At 47.3% G+C, this 25,486-nt stretch overlaps 2 protein-coding genes across 3 annotated transcripts in view; one reads left to right on the top strand and one right to left on the bottom strand.

Annotated features, from left to right (window-relative positions):
- Positions 1 to 16,998, bottom strand: part of KIAA0753 (KIAA0753 ortholog) — a 58,591-nt gene extending 41,593 nt beyond the window's left edge. The window contains exon 1 of one of the 2 annotated variants that reach the window (XM_056558418.1): positions 16,858 to 16,998. Coding sequence is in view for 1 of the 2 variants with exons in the window: in XM_056558417.1 (XP_056414392.1) it covers positions 16,676 to 16,768 (93 nt within the window). In the remaining variant the exon portion in view is untranslated. Of the gene's footprint in view, positions 1 to 16,675 lie in introns of both variants that reach the window. The other variant, XM_056558417.1, reaches the window with a different exon arrangement.
- Positions 16,999 to 17,370: 372 nt separating this feature from the next.
- On the top strand, positions 17,371 to 24,960 carry TXNDC17 (thioredoxin domain containing 17). Its single transcript, XM_056560767.1, has 4 exons — positions 17,371 to 17,727; positions 20,981 to 21,062; positions 23,008 to 23,083; positions 24,722 to 24,960. The coding sequence occupies exons 1-4, from the start codon at positions 17,583 to 17,585 to the stop codon at positions 24,788 to 24,790; spliced, it is 372 nt and encodes a 123-aa protein (XP_056416742.1). The 5' UTR covers positions 17,371 to 17,582; the 3' UTR covers positions 24,791 to 24,960.
- The last annotated feature ends 526 nt before the right edge of the window (positions 24,961 to 25,486 follow it).

Here is a 25,486-nt window from a genome sequence, read left to right as displayed (position 1 = left end):
AATGGGGGGGCCCAAATGCAACGCCCTGAACCCCTAATAGGGCCCGGGTCACACTGAAAAACTGCAGAAGACCCTTGGGGACCTATTAGGGGGTCAGGGGGGGGGGGGGGGGGTTTTACTATTAATTTTTAACACCTACCTGTCCCTGGGGTTAATCTTTCCCTGCTCTAAGGGGGATCTTCGGTGCTGAGGGGGCTCCAATCTTGCAGAGGGGGGTCCCTGGCTTTCTTCAGCAGCTCTGACCGCTGACTGAACCCAGTCAGCGGTGGGAGCTGCAGAAGGATGCCGTTAACCCCTCCCCTGCCGGCTGCTATTGGCCTAGTATCCTACACCCCCGATCGCCATGTATCTCCGGGTCAGCGCATCACCGGAATAGCTGAAAATCGCAAGTGTGAATTCACTTGCGGTTTTCTGCGATCACCTACATGATGACCCCCCCTGGGCATTTGCATGGGGTGCCTGCTGATCGATATCAGCAGTCACCCCCGTCCGGTCCCCGGGCGTACAAGTACGCCCTTGGTCCTTAAGTACCAGGGAGCAAAGGCCTACCTGTACGCCTGAGGGAATTTTGGTCCCCGCCGCGCACCGTACCAGGTGAATGTTGATATCTATCAGCAGGCACCCCGTGCAAATGCCCAGGGGGGTCCTGAGAAACCCCCCTCCCCCCAAACCGGCGATTTGCAGCGAATTCGGTCATACGGGTCACGTGTGACCAGATGACCTGGAGAAACATGGTGATCGGGGGTGTAGAATACACTCCCAATCACCTCATTTATCTATGGGGAGGTGTCGATTTAGTCACCTCCCCAGGAGCGCTGCTATTGGCCGGACCGTCCAACGAAAAGCAGCCAGCAGGGGAGGGGTTAATGTCCCCTTCTCGCAGCTCTGGTAGCCCACTGAGTTCAGTCAGTGGGCAGAGAGGTGAATACGTGAATAACTTTTATACCAGCATCCCTCTGTTCACATCCCTTGCCGCCAGATCCACGTCTGCTTGTGGGACTTGTGGGATTTTGTTAAGACACTTATGCCCTTACCCATGAAAACCTGTTGCTGGTCAGGTATAAGGATAAGAGGGATGTCCTTATGCTGACCACAACTCATGGTAATGGCAGCTCACCTGTCCCTGTGCGAGGTACCACAACACCGGTCTCCCTTTTCATTTTAATTTCCCATAATTTGACCCCAATGTACCAAGTCCAGAGTACATTCCAAGTTTTAACCCCATAAATCACAAAATTGCCCCAAAAAATGTTTCATAAATAAAAATGATAAGACCTCTGGGGGTATTTTTTTCTAAAATGGGTCATGGGTAACTGAGTCACTCTCATCTGTGACTTTTTATGTTGCCTCATTGCATTTGAGGCAACAGGTTAGGGATGGCCACACACATCACATTTCCAGAATGATGATTCAGAGCATAGGGTTTGGGGTGGGCATATTTTTTTTGCTTTGGCTATCCTCTGGGTCATCATTCTGGGAACATAACCTGTTTTATGATTTTATGTCCTACTGTGCCCCAGTTTAGTAATTTACCCCCTTGAGGGGGGGTCCCACTGTTCTGGCTCAATAGGCAGCTATATAGAAGCTCAAGGCCCCTGACTGCGCTCCTGCTCTTCCGTGACTGGTGTGCACCCACAGAGCTGTTTACGCCCAGATAGGAGGTATGTCCTTATTCCAAAGAAATGTACTTACAAATTTACAGTGACATTTTCTCCTGTTACTACTTGAGAAAATGAAAAATTTGGGGTAACCCCAGCATTTTAGTGTAAAATTTTTTTTAAAAATAAATAAAAAATAAATAAAAGAAAATCTAAATTTTTCCTTTTCAAATCCCACTTTAATGAACATTTATCAAACACCTGTGAGGTGTTAAGGCTCACTGTACCCTTGTTACGTGCCTTAAGGGGTGTAGTTTCCCAAAAAGTATGCCATGTGTTTTTTTTTTGCTGTTCCGGCACCATAGGGGCTTCCTAAATGCGACATGCCCCTCCCCCATTTCAGCAAAATTTGCAAATTGACTCCTTCTCTTCTGAGCATTGTAGTGCGCCCGCAGTGCACTTGACATCCACACATGAGTTATTTCCATACTCAGAAGAGATGGGGTTACAAATTTTGGGGGGCATTTTCTCCTACTACCCCTTGTAAAAATGTAAAATTTGGGGAAAAACCAGCATTTTAGTGAAAAAAATAATAATAATTTACACATCCAAAGTCGTCAAACACCTGTGGGGTGTTAACCTCCCTGGCGGTATGATTCTGTCTGGAAATTTGTACCAAAAGCGGTACAATTTTTTTAACTGAATTTCACATCTCCCTCCGCCCATTTCACATCTCCCCTGTCACATTCTCCCCCCTCCTTGTCACATTCTCCCCCCTCCTTGTCACATTCTTCCCCCTGTCACATTCCCCCCCTTGTCACATTCCCCCCCTGTCACATTCCCCCCCTGTCACATTCCCCCCCTGTCACATTCCCCCCTGTCACATTCCCCCCCCTGTCACATCCCCCCCCGACACATTCCCCCCCTTGTCACATTCCCCCACTGTCACATTTCCCCCCTGTCACATTTCCCCCCCCCCCCCCGACACAGTCCCCCCTTGTCACATTCCCCTCCTTGTCACATTCTCCCCCCTTGTCACATTCCCCCCCTTGTCACATTCCCCCCCCCCCCTGTCACATTCTCCCCCCTCCTTGTCACATTCTCCCCCCTTGTCACATTCCCCCCCTTGTCACATTCCCCCCCCCTGTCACATTCCCCCCCCCTGTCACATTCCCCCCCCCTGTCACATTCCCCCCCTGACACATTCCCCCCCTTGTCACATTCCCCCCCTGACACATTCCCCCCCTGACACATTCCCCCCCTGACACAAAGGGGGGAATGTGACAAGGGGGGGAATGTGTCAGGGGGGGAATGTGTCAGGGGGGGAATGTTACAAAGGGGGGAATGTGACAAGGGGGGGAATGTAACATTCCCCCCCTGACACATTCCCCCCCCCCCTGACACATTCCCCCCCCCTGACACATTCCCCCCCCCTGACACATTCCCCCCCCCTGACACATTCCCCCCCCCCTGACACATTCCCCCCCCCCTGACACATTCCCCCCCCCCTGACACATTCCCCCCCCCCCTGACACATTCCCCCCCCCCGACACATTCCCCCCCTTGTCACATTCCTTCCCCCCCTGACACATTCCCCCCCTGACACATTCCCCCCTTGTCACATTCCCCCCCCCCCTCCCCCCTTGTCACCTTGTCTTGTCCTGCAGCAAATACACTAGGTTTGCCAGGCAGATTTCAAACCTAGTGTATTTGCTGCAGAACAAGCCCTTTCCCCTTCAGCCAATCACAGGCTTTACACCACTGTGGCCTGTGATTGGCTGAAAAGTGAAAGGTCCTAGAAGATGAATAGTGAAGAGAGGACACCCCGGAACCGCACGGAGGGGAACGGCATCTGCAGGGACCGGGACTAGGTGAGCAAAAGTTTTTTTTTTATTTTACTACTTCTTCCTTTTACACTTAGCTCAGTGTTTTTCTAACAGGGGGCCTCCAGCTGTTGTGAAACTACTACTCCCAGCATGCCCGGACAGCCTTTGGCTGTTCGGGCATGCTGAGAGTTGTAGTTTTGCAACAGCTGGAGGCCCCCTGGTAGGGAAACACTGACTTTTAGTATTTTTCTTTACCTGCTCTGGCCGGCCCCCGCAACGGGAGCCGACCAGAGCAGATAATCGCATGTTTTCCTGGGGGGCCGCATCGCTATATCGCATTGCTTTTGCGATATATCGTGCAGCCCGGCCGGGAACTCTGCAATTCTACCCCGAGCGTGACTCGGGGTTACCGATCCTGGCAGGGAAAATTAACCCTGAGTCACGCTCGGGAATACCGCTCAGGAGGTTAAGGCTCACTGTACCCCTTGTTATGTTCCTTGAGGGTTGTAGTTTCCAAAATAGTATGCCACATGTTTTATATTTTTTTTGCTGTTCTAGCACCATAGGGGCTTCCTAATTGGGACATGCCCCCCAAAAACCATTTCAGAAAAAACTCACTCTCCCTTCTGAGCCCTCTACTGCGCCCGCTGAACACTTTACATACACATGAGGTATTTCCTTACTCGAGAGAAATTGGGTTACAAATTTTAGGAAGATTTCTCTCCTTTTACCCCTTGTAAAAATTCAAAAACTGGGTCTACAAGAACATGCAAGTGTAAAAAAAAAATGAAGATTTTGAACTCTCTCCTTCAAATTGCTGCTATTCCTGTGAAACAACTGAAGGGTTAAACTTTTTGAATGTCAATTTGAATACTTTGAGGGGTGCAGTTTTTATAATGGGGTAATTTATGGGGTATTTCTAATCTGAAGGCCCATCAAATGCACTTCAAAACTGAACTGGTCCCTGAAAAATTTCGATTTAGAAAATTTTGTGAAAAAATTGAAAATTGCTGCTGAACTTTGAAGCCCTCTGATGTCTTCCAAAAGTAAAAACATCTCAAACTAATGATGCAAACAAAAAGTAGACATATTGTATAAGTGAATCAATATATATAATTTATTTGAAATATCCATTTTCCTTATAAGCAGAGAGCTTCAAAGTAAAAAAAAAAAATGCAAACTTTTCAATTTTTTCATCAAATTTTGGAATTTTTCACCAAGAAATTATGCAAGTATCGATGAAATGTTACCGCTTACATAAAAGTAGAATAATATGTCACAAAAAAAAATAATCTTGGAATCAGAATGAAAGGCAAAAGCATCCCAGAGTTATTGATGCTTAAAGTGACAGTGGTCAGATGTTCAAAAAATGGCCGGGTCCTTAAAGGACAACTGTAGTGGTACCGTTTTCCATATGCCTGTGCCTCAAAAATAAAACAAAATTAACTCATACATACCTTCCTACGAGCCCCCGTTGGTCCGGCACAGGCCTCACGGTCCGGCAGTGCTGACTTCATTCCACTTCCTGGAGACGGGGATGCCACAGAGCCGTCGCGTATCACCGGCCGCAGCGATGTACCTCCCCGGCTGGTGATAGGCTGAGCCCACTGTCATGTAAGAAGCCAGCTAGAGCTCCTTACATGACAGTGGGCTCAGCCTATCACCAGCCGGGGCGGGACATCGCTGCGGCCGGTGATACGCGACGGCTATGTGGCGTCCCCGTCCCCAGGAAGTGGAATGACGTCAACACTGCCAGACCGTGAGGCCTGTGCCGGACAAACGGGGGCTCGTAGGAAGGTATGTATGAGTTAATTTTGTTTATTTTTGAGGCCCGGGCACGGGCATATGTAAAACGGTACCACTACAGTTGTCCTTTAAGATGAAAATGGGCTGGGTCCTAAAGGAGTTAAAGGGGGCATTCCAGGAATTTTTTTTATTTGACTATGCTACAGGGGCTGTAAAGTTAGTGTAGTTCCTAATATAGTGTCTCTACCTGTGTGTGACGGTTTCCTCACAATTCTCCTGTGATTTTCACCCCAATATTTATTTTTAACAGCATACAAAATGACTGTTGTCTCAGATTTTTCCCAGGTTGCGATGGGGCCGAGACCTGACCTCACTAGTCAGCTGATGACAGGGAGCCTGTCTGCTTCAATGGGTGGGGGAATCAATCTGTAACTAATGCAACAGCTGTAGGCACCCTGATTGAAAACAACAAGTCTTTTGAATGGATGCAGCTCATTTATGTTTCATTGGGTGGGGTGGTGGAAAATGGAATTGTGGTCAGGACTTTGAACCGTGCATGGGCTTACCTCCTGCCAAGGCCACCTGCAAGAAACTAGATTTACCAAGACCTAACACAAAACTCTACTTATAACATAGAACAGCGGTTGAGGTGTGCCTGAAAACCGCGTCGAGGGTCCGCCTATAGAGGGCATTCCCTTATGTATGGTGATGAAGAAAAGGGTGAGGAGGGTGGGTTTCGCCAACCCAGCATACGGCCAGAGGGAGGGGCCGATGGATGTTAAATAGCCAAAGCCCCTCCCACAAATTCAGCCTGATAGGCTTCCCACTTGTGGTCAGGACTTTGAACCGTGCATGGGCTTACCTGTTATCTCCTGCCAAGGCCACCTGCAAGAAACTAGATTTACCAATACCTAACACAAAACTCTACTTATAACATAGAACAGCGGTTGAGGTGTGCCTGAAAACCGCGTTGAGGGTCCGCCTATAGAGGGCAAAAATACACCACCAGTTAGGGTAATTAAGTATCATTTATTTATAATGCCAAAAATTGAAATGCCTCTGCCATTTCCCTTGAGGGATCTGGGACATAAGTGGTATATGCATCAGAACGCCACCTCCCCAACTTCTGGATGACATGTACAGGCACTTTGTGCCTGGAGGCCGCCGATGCTGCTCCTATGCGGAATGAGTGACCTGAGAACTCTCTGGGGTTGTGTCCTAAATTGCCAAGCAGCGTGCGGACATGCGATGTGAAAAGAGAAGTGGTAAGAGCACCCCCACCGAAAGGCAACAGTGGCGACTCCGGAGGCTTATCATGGAGGAACTCAACCAGTTGTGCCAACACTGCCACCGGGCACCAGTTGTTGCCTGAAGGAAAATACTTAACCACCGCCCCCCACCTACAAGTTTTTGTGATAGACAGTGAAACTTCGAACCAAGAACCCTGCCACCTTAAATGAGCCTTCTGTGGATGTGTCGCTCCCCGCCTGACACATGAAAATTCACCCGGCCGGAGGAAGCCATAGAAGGCTAGATAAATGGCAGATTTGATTATCAGACTGCGCTCGAAGCCAAACGGGTTATTGGCTAATGCGTCAGACATGGCTCGGAACAGCTCGCCGCTGATCGGTTTCCTGAGAGGTGGCGCTGTGGCACTACGAGCCACCACCCCTCTGAGCGCAGCCTTGACTGAATGCCTGAAAGGTAAGATTTGATAGTGCTATGAGACAGGTGCAGAGAAGAGTGGCAGAAACCGATGAAAGATAGAATGATAGTGGTGTCGTAAGAAAAGGGGATGCTATGTTGCGACAGATATGACCTGAAGGTGTCGTGTGCTGCACGATAGGCCTTTCTGGTATTGGGGGCTAAGGCGTCCGACATTAACTCCCGGGCCACCTGTGTGTAATAATTCAGTCCAAGATTAATTGTGCCAGGCAAGGGGGTTGTGTTCCTACTGCGTCTGCTTGCGGAGCCACCTGTGAAAAGAGATGGAAATTAGCCCTGGACAGAGCATCTGCGGCCGTGTTGTCTACCCCCGGTATGTGTCTGGCTACAAAATTGAAGTTGTGTTGTAAGGACACCCAGACTAGTCTGCGCATGAATGACATGACAGTAGCATGCCCGGAACTGCCCTTGTTGACTATGGCAACTGTCGCCTGATTGTCACACTGAAACTCCACCGTCTGCCCTGACCACTTGTCGCCCCATGTCACTGCAGCTGCTACAATGGGTAAAACCTCAAAAAGTGCCGAAGTGCTGCTGAAGCCTGCCAGAGCCAATACCTGCTTGGACCATTGGCCCGCCATCCACCTGCCGCCCCACACTGCACCATAACCGATGGAAGATGACGCATCGGTGCAGATCTTGGGGGACAACTCGGAGGCTGGCGGGACAAACATAGCCGTCCCATTCCATTGTGCCATGAACCTATCCCACATGTTCAGGTCAGCCAGGGCTTGGCAATCTAACCAAACCCTACTGTGTTGATGAGGGACACCATGCAGCAAAGACAATATTCTGGATACGAACGCTCTGCCCTGCGGGATTGCTCGCATAGCAAATGCCAGCATTCCCAGCAAGCTCTGCAACTCGCCCTTGGTCGTGACCTGGGAGACCGTGTACTTGTGGATAGTGTCTCTGATACGGTTGAGTTTGTCAGTGGGAAAGCTGACTTGCATTGCGACTGAATCTAGGATTACTCCCAGAAAGGTGAGACACTTAGATGGACCGACCGTTTTCTTGGGAGACACTGGCACCCCAATATCAGTGAACAGTTTCAGCAATCTGACCAACTGGTCCGGCTCTTCCCTCGGGCGACTGAGCAGAAGAAAGTCATCCAGATAATGGATGACCTGGCTGCATCCAGAGACATTAACCAGCAGCCAGTGCAATGCCTGGGCCAGTTGGTCAAACAGCCACGGGCTGCTCTTGCATTCGAAAGTCAACTTGGAAGCAAAATAATATGCCCCCTGCCATTTGAGCCCAAACCATTGCCACTGGTCCCTGTGCAATGGCAGCAACTTGAAGGCGTCAGTGATATCCGCCTTCGCCATCCAAGTCCCTGGGCCGAGCGCCAAGATGACCTGAATAGCCTGGTCTATGGAAGAATAATGCATGCTAAACTCCTCGGATGGAATGAGAGAGTTGATACTGGGGACAAGTGACCCATGAGGAGCCGACAAGTCAAATATCAGTCTCTTTTTCCCATTGAACTTGCCTGTTACCACCCCTACCGGACTGACCCTCCAAGACCTGAATGGAGAAACTAACAAGGGGCCAATCATATAACCTTTCATTAGCTCAGCATTTATTAATTCAGTGACAACAGCGGGATCGTTTACGGCAGACAGCAGATTGTCGCACTCAAATGTGGCCTGCGGCAGTCTGACCATGCCGGCGTGGAAGCCTCTATCAAAACTATTGATCAACCATTGGACCCAATCTGGGTCCGGGTGATCCGCGAGCAGAGCGGCCAGGACTGGGGTACGTACCCCGCCTAGTCATGCTGGCCCTTTCTGCCTACATGCAGAGCCCGGATGTGCCCTGAAGCAGTAGAAGCAGACGTGTAATAACCTGCAATTGCTGAAGTTGCACGAAGACATGTTATAGTTGTTACAAATTTGTGAGCCTCCGAGATAGTGTACTGGACGGCCCAACTTATCCACGGAAGGTGCGGACCTGCTGAAACTGTCCGTGGAAGTGGACGGTCTGGTGGCGCCCTGTTGAGCCAGCCCTACACACCACGCCGTAGTATGCGTGATTGATTGACAGGCGGCACATGCGGGGAATTTGAGATTTGCAAAGTGGCTGCAGAACATCTGTGAATCTTCGATGCTCCAGTCCGTGAGGTACCCATCTTGGCTGAAGGCCGCCGCTGCCATGGCTGAGAAACTTCTATGATAATCGTAGAAATGGGTACCACCGTATTTGTATGCGTATTCAGTAACACTCAGCAAATACAGGTCGAGCTCCTCTCTGCGCTCCGGCCTGGCTGAGCATATCACCTCCCTGTATTTGCTGAAGGCTATCACAAACTCGTGGATATTTAGCTTCCGTTTCAGCCTGGTGTCCTTACTCTTAAGGACAACAGATAAGTCAGCGCACGCTACCGTTCTAGTGTCCTCAACGTCGAAGGCAGATAGCAACAGGGCCGCCAAATTGATGTCCTTCCCTTCCAGTATGTCCTTTCTCAGGGCTGCTGGGACAAAATGGACTGGTGACACCCTTGGTGGCCCAGAGCGCCTACCTGGGTTGCCTACCGGAACAGGGGCAGACATCTGTGTAGGCGTTGGCGCCTGCAATGCTGCTGGAGCTGGAGGCCCCTGAATGCCCCTTCTCTCCAGAGAATCCAGCCTGCCCAACATGAAAGTCATCATTGCATGCAGTTCAGAGAGGGTGGACTGGCCCGAGGTCCCCTCCTGACTGTCGCCAGCCCCCTGATCCGCCATGAGGAGTTTGTACAACTCTGCTTTTCGGGCGGTTGCTGGAAATGGAATTGCTCTCTTGCGCAATTCCTCCATCAATTTGGGGATCGTCCAAGCCCTGTAAGCTGCAGAGGAGGGCGTCCCTCGCACGGAGCTTCTAGCTGGTGTATCAGGGATGGACATCGGGTCCTCTATGTCTGACACGTGAGACATGACCTGTCCGGGCCGTAACGGGTGCCGGGGAAACAAAACGGTAATCGTGAGTCACCAGATATGAGAAACGTGTACCCCCCTTGCTGAGTACTGACTGACCTTACCACCACTGTAACACAACAGTAAGACGTCTGAAACGAACAGCAAATCGACTGTAACCCTGCAAACAACCGAATACATACTTAATGTTAGCTTACAGCTGCAGACTGCCCGTGCAATGTGGCCGAACCCAAGAGTGCTGACCGTAGTGCCAGTGCGACCCAGAGTACCACCTGAATAGTTTGAAACGAGGCCTGACCGTGTGTCTGACCGAGAACGTGTGCATGACGCGTATAGTCATGAATAATTAAACCGTGAACACCTCCTGACTGCGAGTCAAGATTACAGTGTGCACCGTTTCTAACTAACTAGCGATGGCTCTGAAGACGTGTCAGCAACCACCGCAGGCAAGTGGTCACCCTTGAAGAAGAGTCAAGATCGCAGTGACCACTACCCGTGTAAACGAAATGCTCTGTATGCGTGACAGTAGCAATGACGCCTTGAACCCTATCTGACATGTCGAGTTAGATATACAGTGATTCAGGGCCTATGTGTACCAGCAGTAGTGCGTAACATTAACTAATGTAACAGGAGTATTAAGCATTTGACTGAAATGACGTGAACTAGCGTCTGCTAGCGAAAGTGATGACCACCGTGAAACGTGAATAAATAACATGAACAACCGCCGTACGGTTGGTACTGACCGTAGCCAAGTTTGCAATGACCAGGAACGTAACGACCACCTAACTGGATACAGCCCACCTAATCTGCAAGAGAAACTAACAGTGTACTAACCATATGGTTTACGCGCCACCTACCACCTCTGACCCATACATGCTGACCCCCCCTAGCCCCCCCCCCCCTATGCCTGAAACTACCCCAACCCCACTAATTACTTGACTACCCCAAGCCTCTGACCCGGTACCCCGATATGCATGACCACCCCCCCCCCCCTAAACCGAAGCCACAGTAATATGGATTATGGTATTATTAACTTTACAAGCTGCCCCTTGTCTGCGACAGTGCATGTGTCAGGAACTGTGGCCTGACACCGGTGCACCATGAGCCAGCCCCTTGTTACTGCATGGTACCAATACACTCTGTAAGCCTAACACATTTCCTCACACACACATTTTTTTTTTTTTCAGCGCCACCTGCTGGCCATCCGTGGAGCTATACCGCCGGCTCACTGGCATGCTGTGACTCCGCCCGTTCAGAGCCCCGTGTTACACGTGAGACGCCGGCACAGGGAGACCCACGTGCACCGACGGACCGCCGCCTACCCGCCAAACGAGGGGAGCAAATAGCAACAGACCAGGGCCCCAGTAAAAGAAACCTGCCGGTCACCCGGCACTTACCTGCACCACCACACACCTGACCCAGCATACGCAACGAAAGAACCCCCGCAATTTCGCCAACCCAGCATACGCCCATAGGGAGGGGCCGATGGATGTTAAATAGCCAAAGCCCCTCCCACAAATTCAGCCTGATAGGCTTCCCACTTATGGGATTTGTAGGCAAAGAAGAAAACTCAAAAAAGGAAATACCAGTTCACATAAAGCTAGCCACAGTATTATGGTAATCTGACAACATAGCCATTTAGCCCCAAGACAAGAGCAGATCCTTCCTAAGAATGTGCATTACTGTCTGCCGGGTATGTACTAAAATCACGGCGGATGACCCCTTTAAGAGGGAAAAAATTAAATAAATAAAAAACTGTACTCACTTGCCACTGATCCCTAACTGGAGCCTAGTCTCCCTGCTGAGCAGTTCCTTCTCTCCTTACAACTCACACAGGAAATATAGATTAAACCAATGTGCGGTAGTGGTGACCCGCCTCACCCAGTGATTGGCAGAGCAGGCATTTTCTTTGTCGAGAGGAGAGCAAGAAGCACTTGACAGCGGGAACTGGCACTGGTGCAGGATCAGCACAAGTAAATACAGAGTTAAATTTTTTTTTGTTTTTTTTCTTCACCTGCTCTCAGCTCTGTTAAGGAGGACTTGTGGCTAACCCCCCAAAAATTAGATTACATTTTCAATACATAGCGTAGGCTGTCCTGATCACACACCTTTTTACAGTTTCTTGATATGCTCTTCCTTTCCTGAGATAAGGGTTTAGGCCGGGATTACACCACAGTTCCAGAGGGCGATGCTAGGACCTGCTGTCCCCACATGCAGTAATGCCATTCTGAATGGATCTGCCGAAAGAATGTTCAGCCTTATCGCTTGTCTGACAATTCAAGGAATCCGTCAGATAGCACTAACTTAATTTTAATAATGGATTAAATATCAGGTGATGGGCAGGATTATACAGTCAGGGGTTGTGGTGGGGGGTCTTTTGGGAGTCAGTAGGCAGACTCACCACAACATGTAAGTGTAGTCTCAGACCTTTTTTCAACTGCTTTTCAGTTTGCATTAAACAACGAACTGAACAAAAATGTGCGGGATGCCCATTACCTGTGTTTTTTTTTTCATTGTTCTTTACAGTAATTCACACCTAAAGTGTTGTGTTAAACCTGATGAAGTGTATTGCATTACACAAAAGGTGTTGTCCGTAATGCTTTTTATTGAATAACACAACTGGTGGTGGCCGTTGTCTAACAATACTACAGCACACTCCATAAGCAGGGCATTATGCCTAAAGATCTACAGTATGCCTTATACTACATGTCATGAAAATGCACATCGTAAAAGACAGATTGCTAGGGGTCCAAGTGGTCCAACTTCTCCTCTCTCCTAGGGCTTGACAAATCCCGGGCGCCAGGTTGAGATGGCATCTAAGAATTTTGTGGTGGCCCTCAGGTTTTTGTCAGCCCTTTCCAAGGATTGTCCATACCCCAACAAAAAAAAAAAAATTATATAATTTTTTTTTTTAACCTCTGCCTATGTTTCTGCACTGATCCCACTTTCTGCCTATGGTCGAGTTCCGGTGTTACATGAGCAGCGGATGTCTGGTCCCCACTGCAGCCAATCATCTCATCAGTGGCGCTCCATACTCAGAAATACAGGGCATCACCGCAAGGCTTCTATTGGTTGCAGAAGTCACATGACACAGGAGTGCTGACCGAAGACATCTGATACTGAACACTGGATGCCGAATGAGGGGATCAGCGTGGGAATGGAGGTGGAGGGGAGTATAACCCTAATGATTGTGACACACAAGGGAGATATGAGGGGACAGTTATGACTGTGACACAGGGAGAGGTGAGGGGACAATAATGACTGTGACACAGGGAGATATGAAGGGACAGTTATGACTGTGACACAGGGAGATATGAAGGGACAGTTATGACTGTGACACAGGGAGATATGAGGGGACAGTTATGACTGACACAGGGAGATATGAAGGGACAGTTATGACTGTGACACAGGGAGATATGAGGGGACAGTTATGACTGTGACACAGGGAGATATGAAGGGACAGTTATGACTGTGACACGGAGATATGAAGGGACAGTTATGACTGACACAGGGAGATATGAGGGGACAGTAATGACTGTGACACAGGGAGATATGAAGGGACAGTTATGACTGTGACACAGGGAGATATGAAGGGACAGTTGTGACTGACACAGGGAGATATGAAGGGACAGTAATGACTGTGACACAGGGAGATATGAAGGGACAGTTATGACTGTGACACAGGGAGATATGAGGGGACAGTAATGACTGTGACACAGGGAGAGGTGAGGGGACAATAATGACTGTGACACAGGTAGATATGAAGGGACAGTTATGACTGTGACACAGGGAGATATGAGGGGACAGTTATGACTGACACAGGGAGAGGTGAGGGGACAGTAATGACTGACACAGGGAGATATGAAGGGACAGTTATGACTGTGACACAGGGAGATATGAAGGGACAGTTATGACTGACACAGGGAGATATGAGGGGACAGTAATGACTGTGACACAGGGAGAGGAGAGGGGACAATAATGACTGTGACACAGGTAGATATGAAGGGACAGTTATGACTGTGACACAGGGAGATATGAGGGGACAGTTATGACTGACACAGGGAGAGGTGAGGGGACAGTAATGACTGTGACACAGGGAGATATGAAGGGACAGTTATGACTGTGACACAGGGAGATATGAAGGGACAGTTATGACTGTGACACAGGGAGATATGAAGGGACAGTTATGACTGTGAAACGGAGATATGAAGGGACAGTTATGACTGTGAAACGGAGATATGAAGGGACAGTTATGACTGACACAGGGAGATCTGAAGGGACAGTTATGACTGACACACACAAGAGAGAGATAAGGGGACAGTAATAACTGTGACACACAGGGGGAGGTGAGGAGACCGTAATTACTGTGACAAGGAAAGATGAGAAGGGTCCCTAATGACTAATCATATGAGACCATGTTATGTGAGGTGCAGCTTCCTGGTCCTGACTTTTTTTTGCTGGCGTCTAGATTCATAACAATTGTGTCAAGCCTTAACTTATATTTTTGTGCTGCATAAAAAGTCTAGTATGGAGAATTATTCTATACCACAAATAAATAAATCAAATCAAAGCCAGTCGCACATTGAACAAGACATAGTCATGTGTGACATAATAGATTCCAATACCACTCCAAACTCCACGGAGGATAATAGGCGCTGCCAGTAGGTCCGGTCCGGTCTTGTAATGGGTAGCATGTTTTAATAAAATACGTTTTTATTATCACCCCCGGATCACCTACTGGCAGCGCCTATTATCCTCCGTGGAGTTTGGCGTGATATTGGAATCTATTATGAGGAGGAATGTGCAGCAGCCTTAAATGAACTAGTGCATATACGTGTCGTGCCAGAATTTGCACAACCGTTTTAGGGGAGTTAACCCGTGGCTCGCCTATTTTTCATTTTTATGCTGCAGGTGTTACGAGGGAGCGCTTTTGTATTTTAGTTATATGTGACATAATGGAAGTGTATGTGTGGTGTCCCGGTACCTATTGCATACCGTACCTTGTATGGTGGTCCCCAAAGTCAGAGTTACTACGTTCAGGTAGGGTTCCCCAGGTGGGACAGCCCCTCGTCACCTCTCTTCTTTTTCTAAGTCTATAATGTTTATGTGTACATATTTAATAATGTTTATATTGGGGATCGACCGATTATCGGTATGGCCGATAATCACGATTTTGGGCATTATCGGTATCGGCAATTACCTTGCCGATAAGCCGATAATGCCACGCCCCCCCCCCCGACCCACCGCACCGCGTCGCACCCCCCACCGTAGTGCTGGGCGCTACACCGGTATGAACCGGATACCGTTTTTTTTTTCTCCAACGGTATGGATTTTTGCCCATACCGCTATAACGGTCGGGCCCCTCCCCCACCCTCCGAGTCAATAAAAAAAAATAAACTTACCCGTAATGGGGGTGGTCCGGGCCATCCATCCTTCCTGTACTGTCTGGCGGCATTCCGGGTGGAGGGTGAACCGGTCCAGGCTGTTCTTCTCCGGGGGTCGTCTTCTCCACTCCAGGCAGGCTCCGGCCTAGTACGCTGCATAGACGCTGCTACGCCATGACGTCAGGTGCGTCGCTGCGCACAGGCGTCACTGCGCAGCGGCGTCTATGCTGCGTTACTAGGCCGGAGCCTGCCCGGAGTGGAGAAGATGACCCCGGGAGAAGAAGGACAGCCCGGACCGATTCACCCTCCACCCGGAATGCCGCCAGACACTACAGGAAGGATGGATGGCCCGGACCACCCTGACAGGTAGGGGGAGAGAAGCGGGTGATGGCGGCGGCGGCCTATGGCACCACAAAAGCCCCTGCAGTGCATTGATTTAAATCGCGGGGGGATAAATAGCCGATAACTTATACCGGAATATCGGTATAAGTTATCTGCTATAGGCTCTAACCTCCACCGATTATCGGTATCGGCCCTAAAAAAAACGATATCGGTCGATCCCTAGTTTATATTTAATATAATGTATAGTATAGTTACCTTGTTAGCGTCAAAGGACCTTCGGTCATGTGACTATGTTAATTCCTCTATGGTATGTTAGAGGACCTTTTGGAGGTCCTTGGGTCACATGTTTACCCATAATTCTATGTAAAGGTGATTGACAGAAGTATTGGACCAATTAGCTCTAGTCCAGCCCCTTCCCATATAAGGGAGCTGTGGCCAATTATCCCTCTCTTGGGTTGCTGCCGGACAAGCAGGATGGATCTATGCAACTTTCAAGGACATGCTAGGCCAGAAAACCTACCGGCCTCAGCCTAAACTAAAACGTGAGTTCTAAACTAATCCCAGCTAAAGCTAGCGTGACTACTGGACCGCAACTAAATCCTCTAAATCCAGTGGAACAGTGCATATCAGTCTAAGGACTCTAAAACGCTTAAGGTCCCAACCACTGTCAATCTCTAAGAGACTTTGCGTGTATAGAGACTGTTCCGGTTATGAAGCTTGCATAAAATTTTCAGTAAAGTTCCAACTGTCCGACTCTCCAGTTGTGGACATTCAATTCTATACTTCCCTATCGCTCTTGGGAAGGGTGGCGGTAGTACAAGCATTACAGAGGAGCCCGCACCCTGGCATCACGAATAGAAAGGGTTAACTAGACACCCTTTAGTCACCGCACAGCTACACTCCCCATACCCTACTCCCCCAGGCTATCACATATGGGTATAGCACACATTTAGTTACACATCTCCCTACGTACTGCTGTGGTGTAGATGTGAACCAGACCTAAGAAGCATCTTCAGGGATGCGGGGCATAGGCCAAGCCCTGGTGATGCCAAATACAGATGACCCCAGACGTAATATATATATATATATATATATATATATATATATCCTGACATGTCCCAGAACATACAGTCCCCACTCACCTGTGTCCCCTTGCTGTAATTCACAGGAAGCACCTGTGGATGACGCTCCAGAGCCATGGCCGCAAAATCTACAATAAGATCTCCTCCAGTCATACATGGTCAATGTCCCCTAAATGTCTCGCTCCGGTCTTCCATTTTCCCTCTACACAGCAGTTTAAAGCGGCGCCATAGCAACTGCTTACCAACTACGAGTCCCTGCCCGGACCAAAACTGAGAGAGGATTTAATTCAAGGACCTTTAATGACGTCACCGGCCTCAGTTAGGTCATTGTTTCCCAACCCCTGTCGCCGTCCAGCTGTTGTAAAACCACTCCCATCATGCCCTGACAGTCGGCTGTCAGGGCATGATGGGAGTTGTTTTACAACAGCTGGACAGCCACAGTACGCCTAGAGTGAGCTAGGTAGATGTTGAAGGACCTTTAATGACGTCATGCCCATGTGATCAGTCACATGCGTGGAAGCGGTTTTTTTTTAGATACAAATTAAGCAGCGCGAATGTTGTGAACAAACGCGGGCTGGTTATAAATAAAGTTTATTCAGCTTGAATAATTTGTTACGAAACATCTTTGCCACACTCAACTAACAACAACGTGACTATTTAGTTGTACTGTAAAGTTTTATGAACGTAAAAGGCGCATTGCGTTGCCCTTACATACTTCACTAAAGATGGCCGCCGAAGCTTCACTACCGTGTTACTACGTCACATTTATGCTAGATGGGGCTTTATTAACACCTTATGACGTGGTTAGGGATAGGTTTTAATTCATTTTTCATTGACAGCGACTACAATTAGGATTTATGTGGTTCTGTGCTGGCCCTTTTAAAGGCGGAGTCAGGGAGTGTGAATAGTGGTGAATCAGATCACATGAGCTCATTCAGCGCTATAGTGCGGTGTGCTGCGAGCTGCTATGGAGCGCTACAAGGAGGTGAAGGTGCACGGCTATGAGGAGTATTGCCGGGAGGTGGAGAAGCACAAGGGGAAGGTGGTGGTCGCCCTGTTCTGTGGGGATAAGACTGAGGAGGGGGTGAGCTGGTGCCCGGACTGTGTGAAAGGTACTGACATATGCCCGACTGCCTCCTCCAGCCTGCTGTGCCCATAGACAGGGGAGAGTCTGCACTACTGCTCTCTACAGCATGCTGTGCCCATAGACAGGGGAGAGTCTGCACTACTGCCTCCTACAGCATGCTGTGCCCATAGACAGGGGAGAGTCTGCACTACTGCCTCCTACAGCCTGCTGTGCCCATAGACAGGGGAGAGTCTGCACTACTGCCTCCTACAGCCTGCTGTGCCCATAGACAGGAGAGAGTCTGCACTACAGCCTGCTGTGCTCATAGACAGGGAGAGTCTGCACTACTGCCCCCCTACAGTCTGCTGTGCCCATAGACAGGGGAGAGTCTGCACTACTGCCCCCTACAGCCTGCTGTGCCCATAGACAGGGGAGAGTCTGCACTACTGCCCCCTCCAGCCTGCTGTGCCTATAGACAAGGAGAGTCTGTCCTACTGCCCATAGACATCAGGGGGGAGTCTGCACTACTGCTCCCTCCTGCCTGATCTGCCCATAGACGGAAAAGTCTGCACACACAAAAAAAGTTACATTATTTAGTAATATTCTTTGTTTTTATTTAATAATATTCTTTGTTTTTATTTAGTAATATTCTCTGTTATGCTGCTCATACTTATTGGTGACTCTTCTCTATCCAAGGCCCTTGATGGTTGTGTCAAAGTTCCCATGGAGTGCCCGAGCAATCATCATTAAGATTAATCATTGGCTGAATAAGTGTGTTTTTTCTTTTTCTTGGATCAGCATAGTATAGTGAAGGAAATTTTTAACTTTAGAGTGATACTATTGCTTTAAAAATTTCAAAAGTTTTGATCGGTCAGGGTCTGGGTGTTCAGGCCCCCACTGATCGCTAAAATGAGGCAGAAGAAGTGTCGTCCCCTGCGCAGTAATCACATCCCCTCGGCATGATTGACAGCATGCGTCACCGCATTACTCTAAGCAGACGGAGCAGAGCAATGTCGCTGAGGGGGCGGGATTATAGCCAGGGGAACTACTTATGAGGCCGGCGGAGGACACTTCTAAACTATATGGAGGAGATTTATCAAAACTTGTACAGAGGAAGAGCGGTGCAGTTGCCCATGGCAACCAATCAGATTGCGTTTCATTTTTGAAGAGACCTGTGAAAAATGAAAGGAGCAATCTGGTTGCCATGGACAACTGCACCACTCTTCCTTTTCACACGTTTTTATAAATCTTCCGCTAAGGAGGAATAATTTAATATGCAAAACACATCACTATGCATTATATATGGTAAAATCCTAGGACAGGTTCCCTTTTAAAGGGGTACTCCGCTGGAAAACTTTTTTTTTTATTAACTGGTGCCAGAAAGTTAAACAGATTTATAAATTATAAATAACAAAAGGATGGGAAAAGCTCAACAACAAAAATAGTAGGAGGTTAACTGGGTTCACTGTACCCGTGGGTGTGGGGAAAAAGTATAAATAGTAACAGAGTCTCAGTCCTCAAATACTCCAACCAAGAAAATGGATGTACAATGAATATTAGGTGAAAATAGTATTTTTATATTTAATAACACATATAAAAGAATCACCTATAAAGAATTCAAATATCAAGTGATACAATCAATAAAAATGTCATGTACATTAAGGATAAAATCACCCAAACATGAATAAATCCTATTGGTATAAAAAAAAATGGATACTGCAATGCAAAAGTATACTGGAGAGGGATGGGTTAAATTGGATAGCCAGTCCTAAATAACGTTAAAGTCTGGGACAGTCTATCACAGAGAAAAAATGATCGCATACATGCCAATGTTATATCGCTCACCAGGTGCCAGTTAGTGTTAGCGGCACATAATAGTGCTCACAGCTGGGAAGTCCCGATCATCAGTTGCGCTATAGTTGAGGTGGCTGCCCGCACTGAATGTCGCCGGCCCCAATCGAGCCTCAGTGGGGACCACAGCTGACCTCCTCAGATATCCCGCTCACCACAGAGCGTGTACAGCACTGGAGGGATTGGAATGGCGTCTGACGTCACGGGTGCGCTGCACAGTCCGCAGCTGAATTACTCAAAGCACTGGTTGCTGGATCAATCAAAGTGCTGGTTGGAAGTGGTGAGGTGCGGTCAGAGTGAGTAACAAAATGCGATGAGAGTTCACGCCAATGTATCCTCACTTCTGACATGGACAGAGGTTTCAGCAGAGAGCACTGTGGCCAGACAGAAAGGAAATTCAAAAAGAAAAGAACCTCCTGTGGAGCATACAGCAGCTAAGTACTGGAAGGATTATTTATTTATTTTTTTAAATAGAAGTAATTTACAAATCAGTTTATCGTTCTGTCATCAGTTGATAAAAAAAAAAAAAAAAAAAAAAAAAAGAATTCCAGTTGAGTACCCCTTTAATACTTTCTGGGTCCCCTTTTTTTGTTTTTAACCCCTTAAGGACTCAGCCCATTTTCACCTTAAAGGACAACTGTAGTGCAAGACTTTTTTATATATTCCTGTGCCCGGGCCTCAAAAATAAACAAAATAAACTTTAACGTACCTTCCCGGCCCAGCCTGTGATAGGCTGAGCCCACTGTCATGTAAGGAGCTCTGGCCGGGGAGGTACATCGCTGCGGCTGGTGATACGCCGACGGCTCTGCGGTGTCTCCGTCCCCAGGAAGTTGAATGAGGTTTGCACTGCTGGACCGTGAGGCCTGTGCTGGACCAACGGGGGCTCGTAGGAAGGTATGTTAAAGTGTGCCCAGGCACAGGAATATATAAAAGTCTTGCACTACGCACCCGACAATACCAAATATGTTTTATCTTTTTTTTACGCTTTTATGGGGAAAAAGGGTGATTTAAAACTTTATTGGGGGAGGGGATTTTACACTTTTAGTCCCCATAGGGGACTATTTATAGCAATCATTAGATTGCTAATACTGTTCAGCTCTATGCATAGGGTATAGCACTGATCAGTATTATCGGTGATCTTCTGCTTTTGTCTGCTGGAAGGCACATCCGTGCAGAAGACCCCGGGAGATAGACGGAGGCAGGTGAGGGGACCTCCGTCCGCCATCTTGGCTGAGCTGCTGACAGCCGCCGGGATCTGTAGGGAATGAAGCGAGCGCAGCTCCTGCGCTCATATCACAGTCGCACTGTAAATGTACGGTGCTGTGCACTAAGAGGTGCTATGCAGTGCCGTACACTTACGGCACATGTCCTTTAAGGGGTTAAAGGTGATATAAGTTTAAACTGGGCAGAAGTCTTTTGTATCTGACTTATATTTATCTGTTTTCTAGCTGAGCCGGTTGTGCGCAAAGAGCTGACACATCTCCCTGAAGGGGCTGTATTTATATACTGTCAAGTTGGAGAGAGAGCTTAGTAAGTACCTGTCATCCTGCTGCTTGTTTGCCCCATAGACTTAGTGCAAACTTCTCAAAGCATTGTCTGCAAACCAAATGAGCTTATTGAAGGGACTGTGTACTGACGAGCGCTGTAGTCTCTATCACATGCACAGCTCTGTACATGTCTTGTACCCCCTATCAGTCCGCCCCTTCAATGTCTAGAAGGAAAAGACTTGGAGTTATGAAAATCCCAGGATCGATGGATGTGTTAATTATATGCAAATGGACTTGACATGGGATTAAAGAGGTTATTAATGGTTGTCTGAGGAATGTTCTGCCACGCTGAATGTACTTGGGCAAATTATCAATATCTGCTGCTGGCAGCTCCATTTGCATTTACCAACCAGTGATGCCCCACATGTGCTTAATGGGAGACAAGTCCGCAGACTGCACCTCAAGGTAGCGCATTTTGGCTGATCACAGTAGCACAAACATAAGGCCTGACCTTGTCTTGTTAAAAATTGGCTCCCTGGACACTTCATTGAAATGGCCACTGCCAAATGTAACACCAAGCTGTAGTGTATCGGGAATGAAGACTAGAGGGGTCTGGCTACCATACATTGTTGGGAGTAGGACAGTTCCCTCCTCGACATTGATTGTAATTGCAGCACTAAGAAGGATGAGCCTTAAAGGGCTACTCCACTGGAAGTAGCCTGTGTGAAACGGTTCCGTTGCCTACCTGTTGTACCCCCCGTCTTGTCTGTCTCTCCCCTGCATTTATTTGTGAGTATGCCGCAATAAAGAAGGATCTCACGTGAACCAGCGTGGTGAGTTGCCGACTGTTTTTCTACTATCAAGTTCCATTTGTAAATTACTTCTATTAAAAAATCTTAATCCTTCTAGTACTCATCAGCTTCTGTATGCGCCACAAGAAATTATTTTATTTTTGAATTTCCCTTCTGTCTGACCACAGTGCTCTCTGCTGACACCTCTGTCCATGTCACGAACTGTCCAGAGTAGGATAGGTTTCCTATGGGGATTTGCTCCTAATCTGGACAGTTCCTAAAATGGACAGAGGTGTCAGCAGAGAGCACGGTGGTCAGACAGAAAATAAATTTAAAAAGAAAAGAACTTCCTCTAGAGCATACATAAGCTGATAGGTACTGGAAAGATTAAGATTTTTTAATAGAAACAATTTACTAATCTGTGTAACTTTCTGGCACCAAATAATTTTAAATTTTTTTTTAATTTCCAGCGGAGTACCCCTTTAAGGTTATGGAGCAGAGCAAGACTGGAATGGAGGGCAATCCTCTTCTGAGATTTGCTTTTGACTCAGACGCAATGATAGAGAGATTGGTCTGGAGACCACGTGGGCACAGCCATGAAGGGGCCTTTGGGAGTGAAAGTCACACCGTTTTCTAACTCCAGGAATCTGGTGTGGGGTGACATATCGTATGGTAGCGGGACCCCTCTAGTCTTTATTCCAGGTACACAAACAGCTCAGCATTACATTGATGTGGTAATGGAATCAGTGGTTTGGCCATTTCTTCTAAATATCCCAGGAGCACATCTGGGACATCAATGCTTGGCAATTGCAAAGGAAGCTTCCAGCAGCAGAGCAAGTGCACTCAGCGTGGCAGAACAATCATGTAATGGCATGCCAAGATGTGTAAGCATGTGTATTTCTACACGTGGCACTCATACTCTATACTGAATAATTTAAAATTTTGTTTACATTTTTTTCATAATTTTCATAACATGTTAACAGATCCTGTTCTTTGCATCATTCAATATTGCAGAATGTAATTACATTTAAATTGATTTATATAAAAAATAAAATCAGTTCTGATGTTATAACAGATGAGACTGACTGGAAGTTTCCTTCCATACCAAAACATTTTAAGCAGGCAGGCCCTGGTACAGGTGACAATAGGGGACCATGTTCTGTGCCATCCAAACCCTCACTGTATTTTATTTTACAGCTGGAAAGATCCGAACAATGAATTCAAAAGAATCCTAAAGCTGACCGGTGTCCCCACTCTTCTCAAGGTTGGAACAGTAAGTGTTCTGTCTAAATGTAGCCTTCACATGGTAACGGTTTAGGACTAGAGATGAACAATGTTTTACCAGTATACCAGCCAGCAGGTTATAAAAGCCATAAACTGCCTGGATAAGCAGCCTCCAAAACGGCTTGTTGTGTGGTTTTTACAGGTGGTTTTTAAAAGTATATGCATTTTTTTCAAGCTCCTATTGAATGTGAACTTTCAGATGAAACTGCTCTGAAAAAGTAACATCACTACTGGTACTTAAAGGGGTACTCCGCCCCAGAACATCTTATCCCCTATACAAAAGATAGGTGATAAGATGTCTGATCGCGGGGGTCCTGCTGCTGGGGACCCCCGGGATCTCTGCTGCGGCACCCCGCTTTCATTACTGCACAGAGCAAACTTGCTCTGTGCGTAATTATGGGCGATACTGGGGCCGGAGCATCATCATGTCACAGCTCTGCCCCCTTGTGACATCACAGCCCACCCCCTTAATGAAAGTCTATGGGAGGGGGCGAGATGTCTGCCACGCCCCCTCCCATAGACTTATACTGATATCGCCCGTCATTGCTCTGTGCAGTAATGACAACGGGGTGCTGCATCCAAGATCCCGGGGTCCCCAGTGGCAGGACCCCCACGATCTGACATCTTATCCCCTATCCTTTTATGTCCAGGGGCTGAGTACCCCTTTAAGCACAGAGGGTGAACCTGTACGCCCTGGTCCCATTACCAGTGTTTAAAGCATGCTCACAAACTGAGCACAGATAGGGAATAAGATGTCTAGGGGCAAAGTACCCCTTTTAAGGTACTTAAGGGGTACTCCACCCCTAGACATGTTGTCCTCTATCCAATGGATAGATAAGGGATAACATGCTTGATCGCAGGGTCTGTCTGCCGCTGGGACAACCCCCCCCACGATCTCCAGCATGGCACCTCTTAATCTGATGCATGGAGCAAATATGTCTAGGGACAGAGTAGGGTTAGGCTGCATTCACATCTCGTTTTTGCAATACGGTTGCCGTATCCAGTTTCATTGAAAAAAACATATCGAACCGTATTGCAAATAGTTTTACTACGGTTTTGTGTCCCGGTCAAAAACCATATCCAACCTGTATACGGTTATTTTAAAATGGAGTTCTATGGTAACGTGTTGAACCGTATGTGCGTATGGTTACATCCGGTTTGCACAATACTGTTTTTCATTTTAATTTTTTTTTGGTGCGGGATTCAATAGTTTTTTTTATTTAAAATGTTGACAAACATAAAACTTTACCAGTTTTTTTTTTTCACCCCAAGGAAAACATATTAAAACGTATGCAAACGGACATCAGTTTTCAACCCGTATACGGTTTAAAAACATGAGGCATATACGGTTTCATACGTTTCGGTCCGGTTTGGAGACATACGCTTTTTTTACCGAAACGGGATACGGGACCCGTATTGCAAAAACGAGATGTGAATGCAGCCTTAGACAAATTTATCACAGAGGATCAGGCTAATTGATAGATCCGGCACGGCCTCAGACTGTACAGTTCCAAATCTTGGTGCAATTTACACAAAAAGCAAGAAAAATGGGTCAGTGAGTGAATGGGGATTTAGGGATTCTTCACATAGGTGGTTAAGAGCCTAAAAGCTATGCATTTATTTACAGCCACAGAAATTGACAGAAGATGAGTGCCTGAAGTCTGATCTGATTGAGATGCTGTTCAGTGAAGATTAGGAAATCCTCGGAGAATATCTTATACATGGAAGATCAGTGTTGGGTGACAAGTGTGGAAAATGGAGTTTTAATCACATTCCGGATCTGGTTGTCCTCCAATTGTTGTTCTTGTTGTTCTTCAATGATTTCAACTAATTCAATTAAACTATTTTCTAGTTATGGCTTCTAGTTTTAGTCCTTCATGTGTGCCCAATTGGGACATGTTCACACTGCTTTATTATCCATGATCTTCACCATTCATAAAAAAATGGAACAATGGCTAAAAATCCAATGGAATAGACCTTTTGCTCTTCCAAACCTAAGTGAGAATCAAGAAGGACTGTCCAGCGTGGATGTGCATAAAACGTATAGTACCCAGGGTACAGTAGAAGCAGCTGTGACACATTGAGGACTCTGTGCGGAAAGCCTTCGAAACGTCACAGCTGCTTCCACCGTGCAATATGCTTTTTATAAAGTGCTGTACAAAAGTTTTTACCTGGACATCCACGCTGGACATTCCATTCACAATTGTTTTTTTCAGGCATTACAGTTCTATCAAAGGGAACCTGTCTGCAGATTCATCAGTGCCCTAATCAGGATGGGATTCCACCCAACTTTTTTTTCATCTGAAAGAAGAAAAAAGTTCTAGTTTTGGCCTATTTTTCATATTAAAACCTAAAATGATACATTGCTACACAGGTATGTATTTGGGCAAAA

The sequence above is a fragment of the Hyla sarda genome, chromosome 2 (genome assembly GCF_029499605.1).
Source record: "Hyla sarda isolate aHylSar1 chromosome 2, aHylSar1.hap1, whole genome shotgun sequence".
Classification (NCBI taxonomy): domain Eukaryota; kingdom Metazoa; phylum Chordata; class Amphibia; order Anura; family Hylidae; genus Hyla; species Hyla sarda.
This window is presented reverse-complemented; position numbering and strand designations above follow the sequence as displayed.

Coding starts and splice junctions, on each gene's coding strand:
- TXNDC17 (XM_056560767.1), top strand. CDS start 17,583: ATGGAGCGCTACAAGGAGGTGAAGGTGCACGGCTATGAGGAGTATTGC. Junction 21,063..23,007: donor CAAGTTGGAGAGAGAGCTTA/GTAAGTACCTGT, acceptor TTTATTTTACAG/CTGGAAAGATCCGAACAATG. Junction 23,084..24,721: donor CTCTTCTCAAGGTTGGAACA/GTAAGTGTTCTG, acceptor ATTTATTTACAG/CCACAGAAATTGACAGAAGA.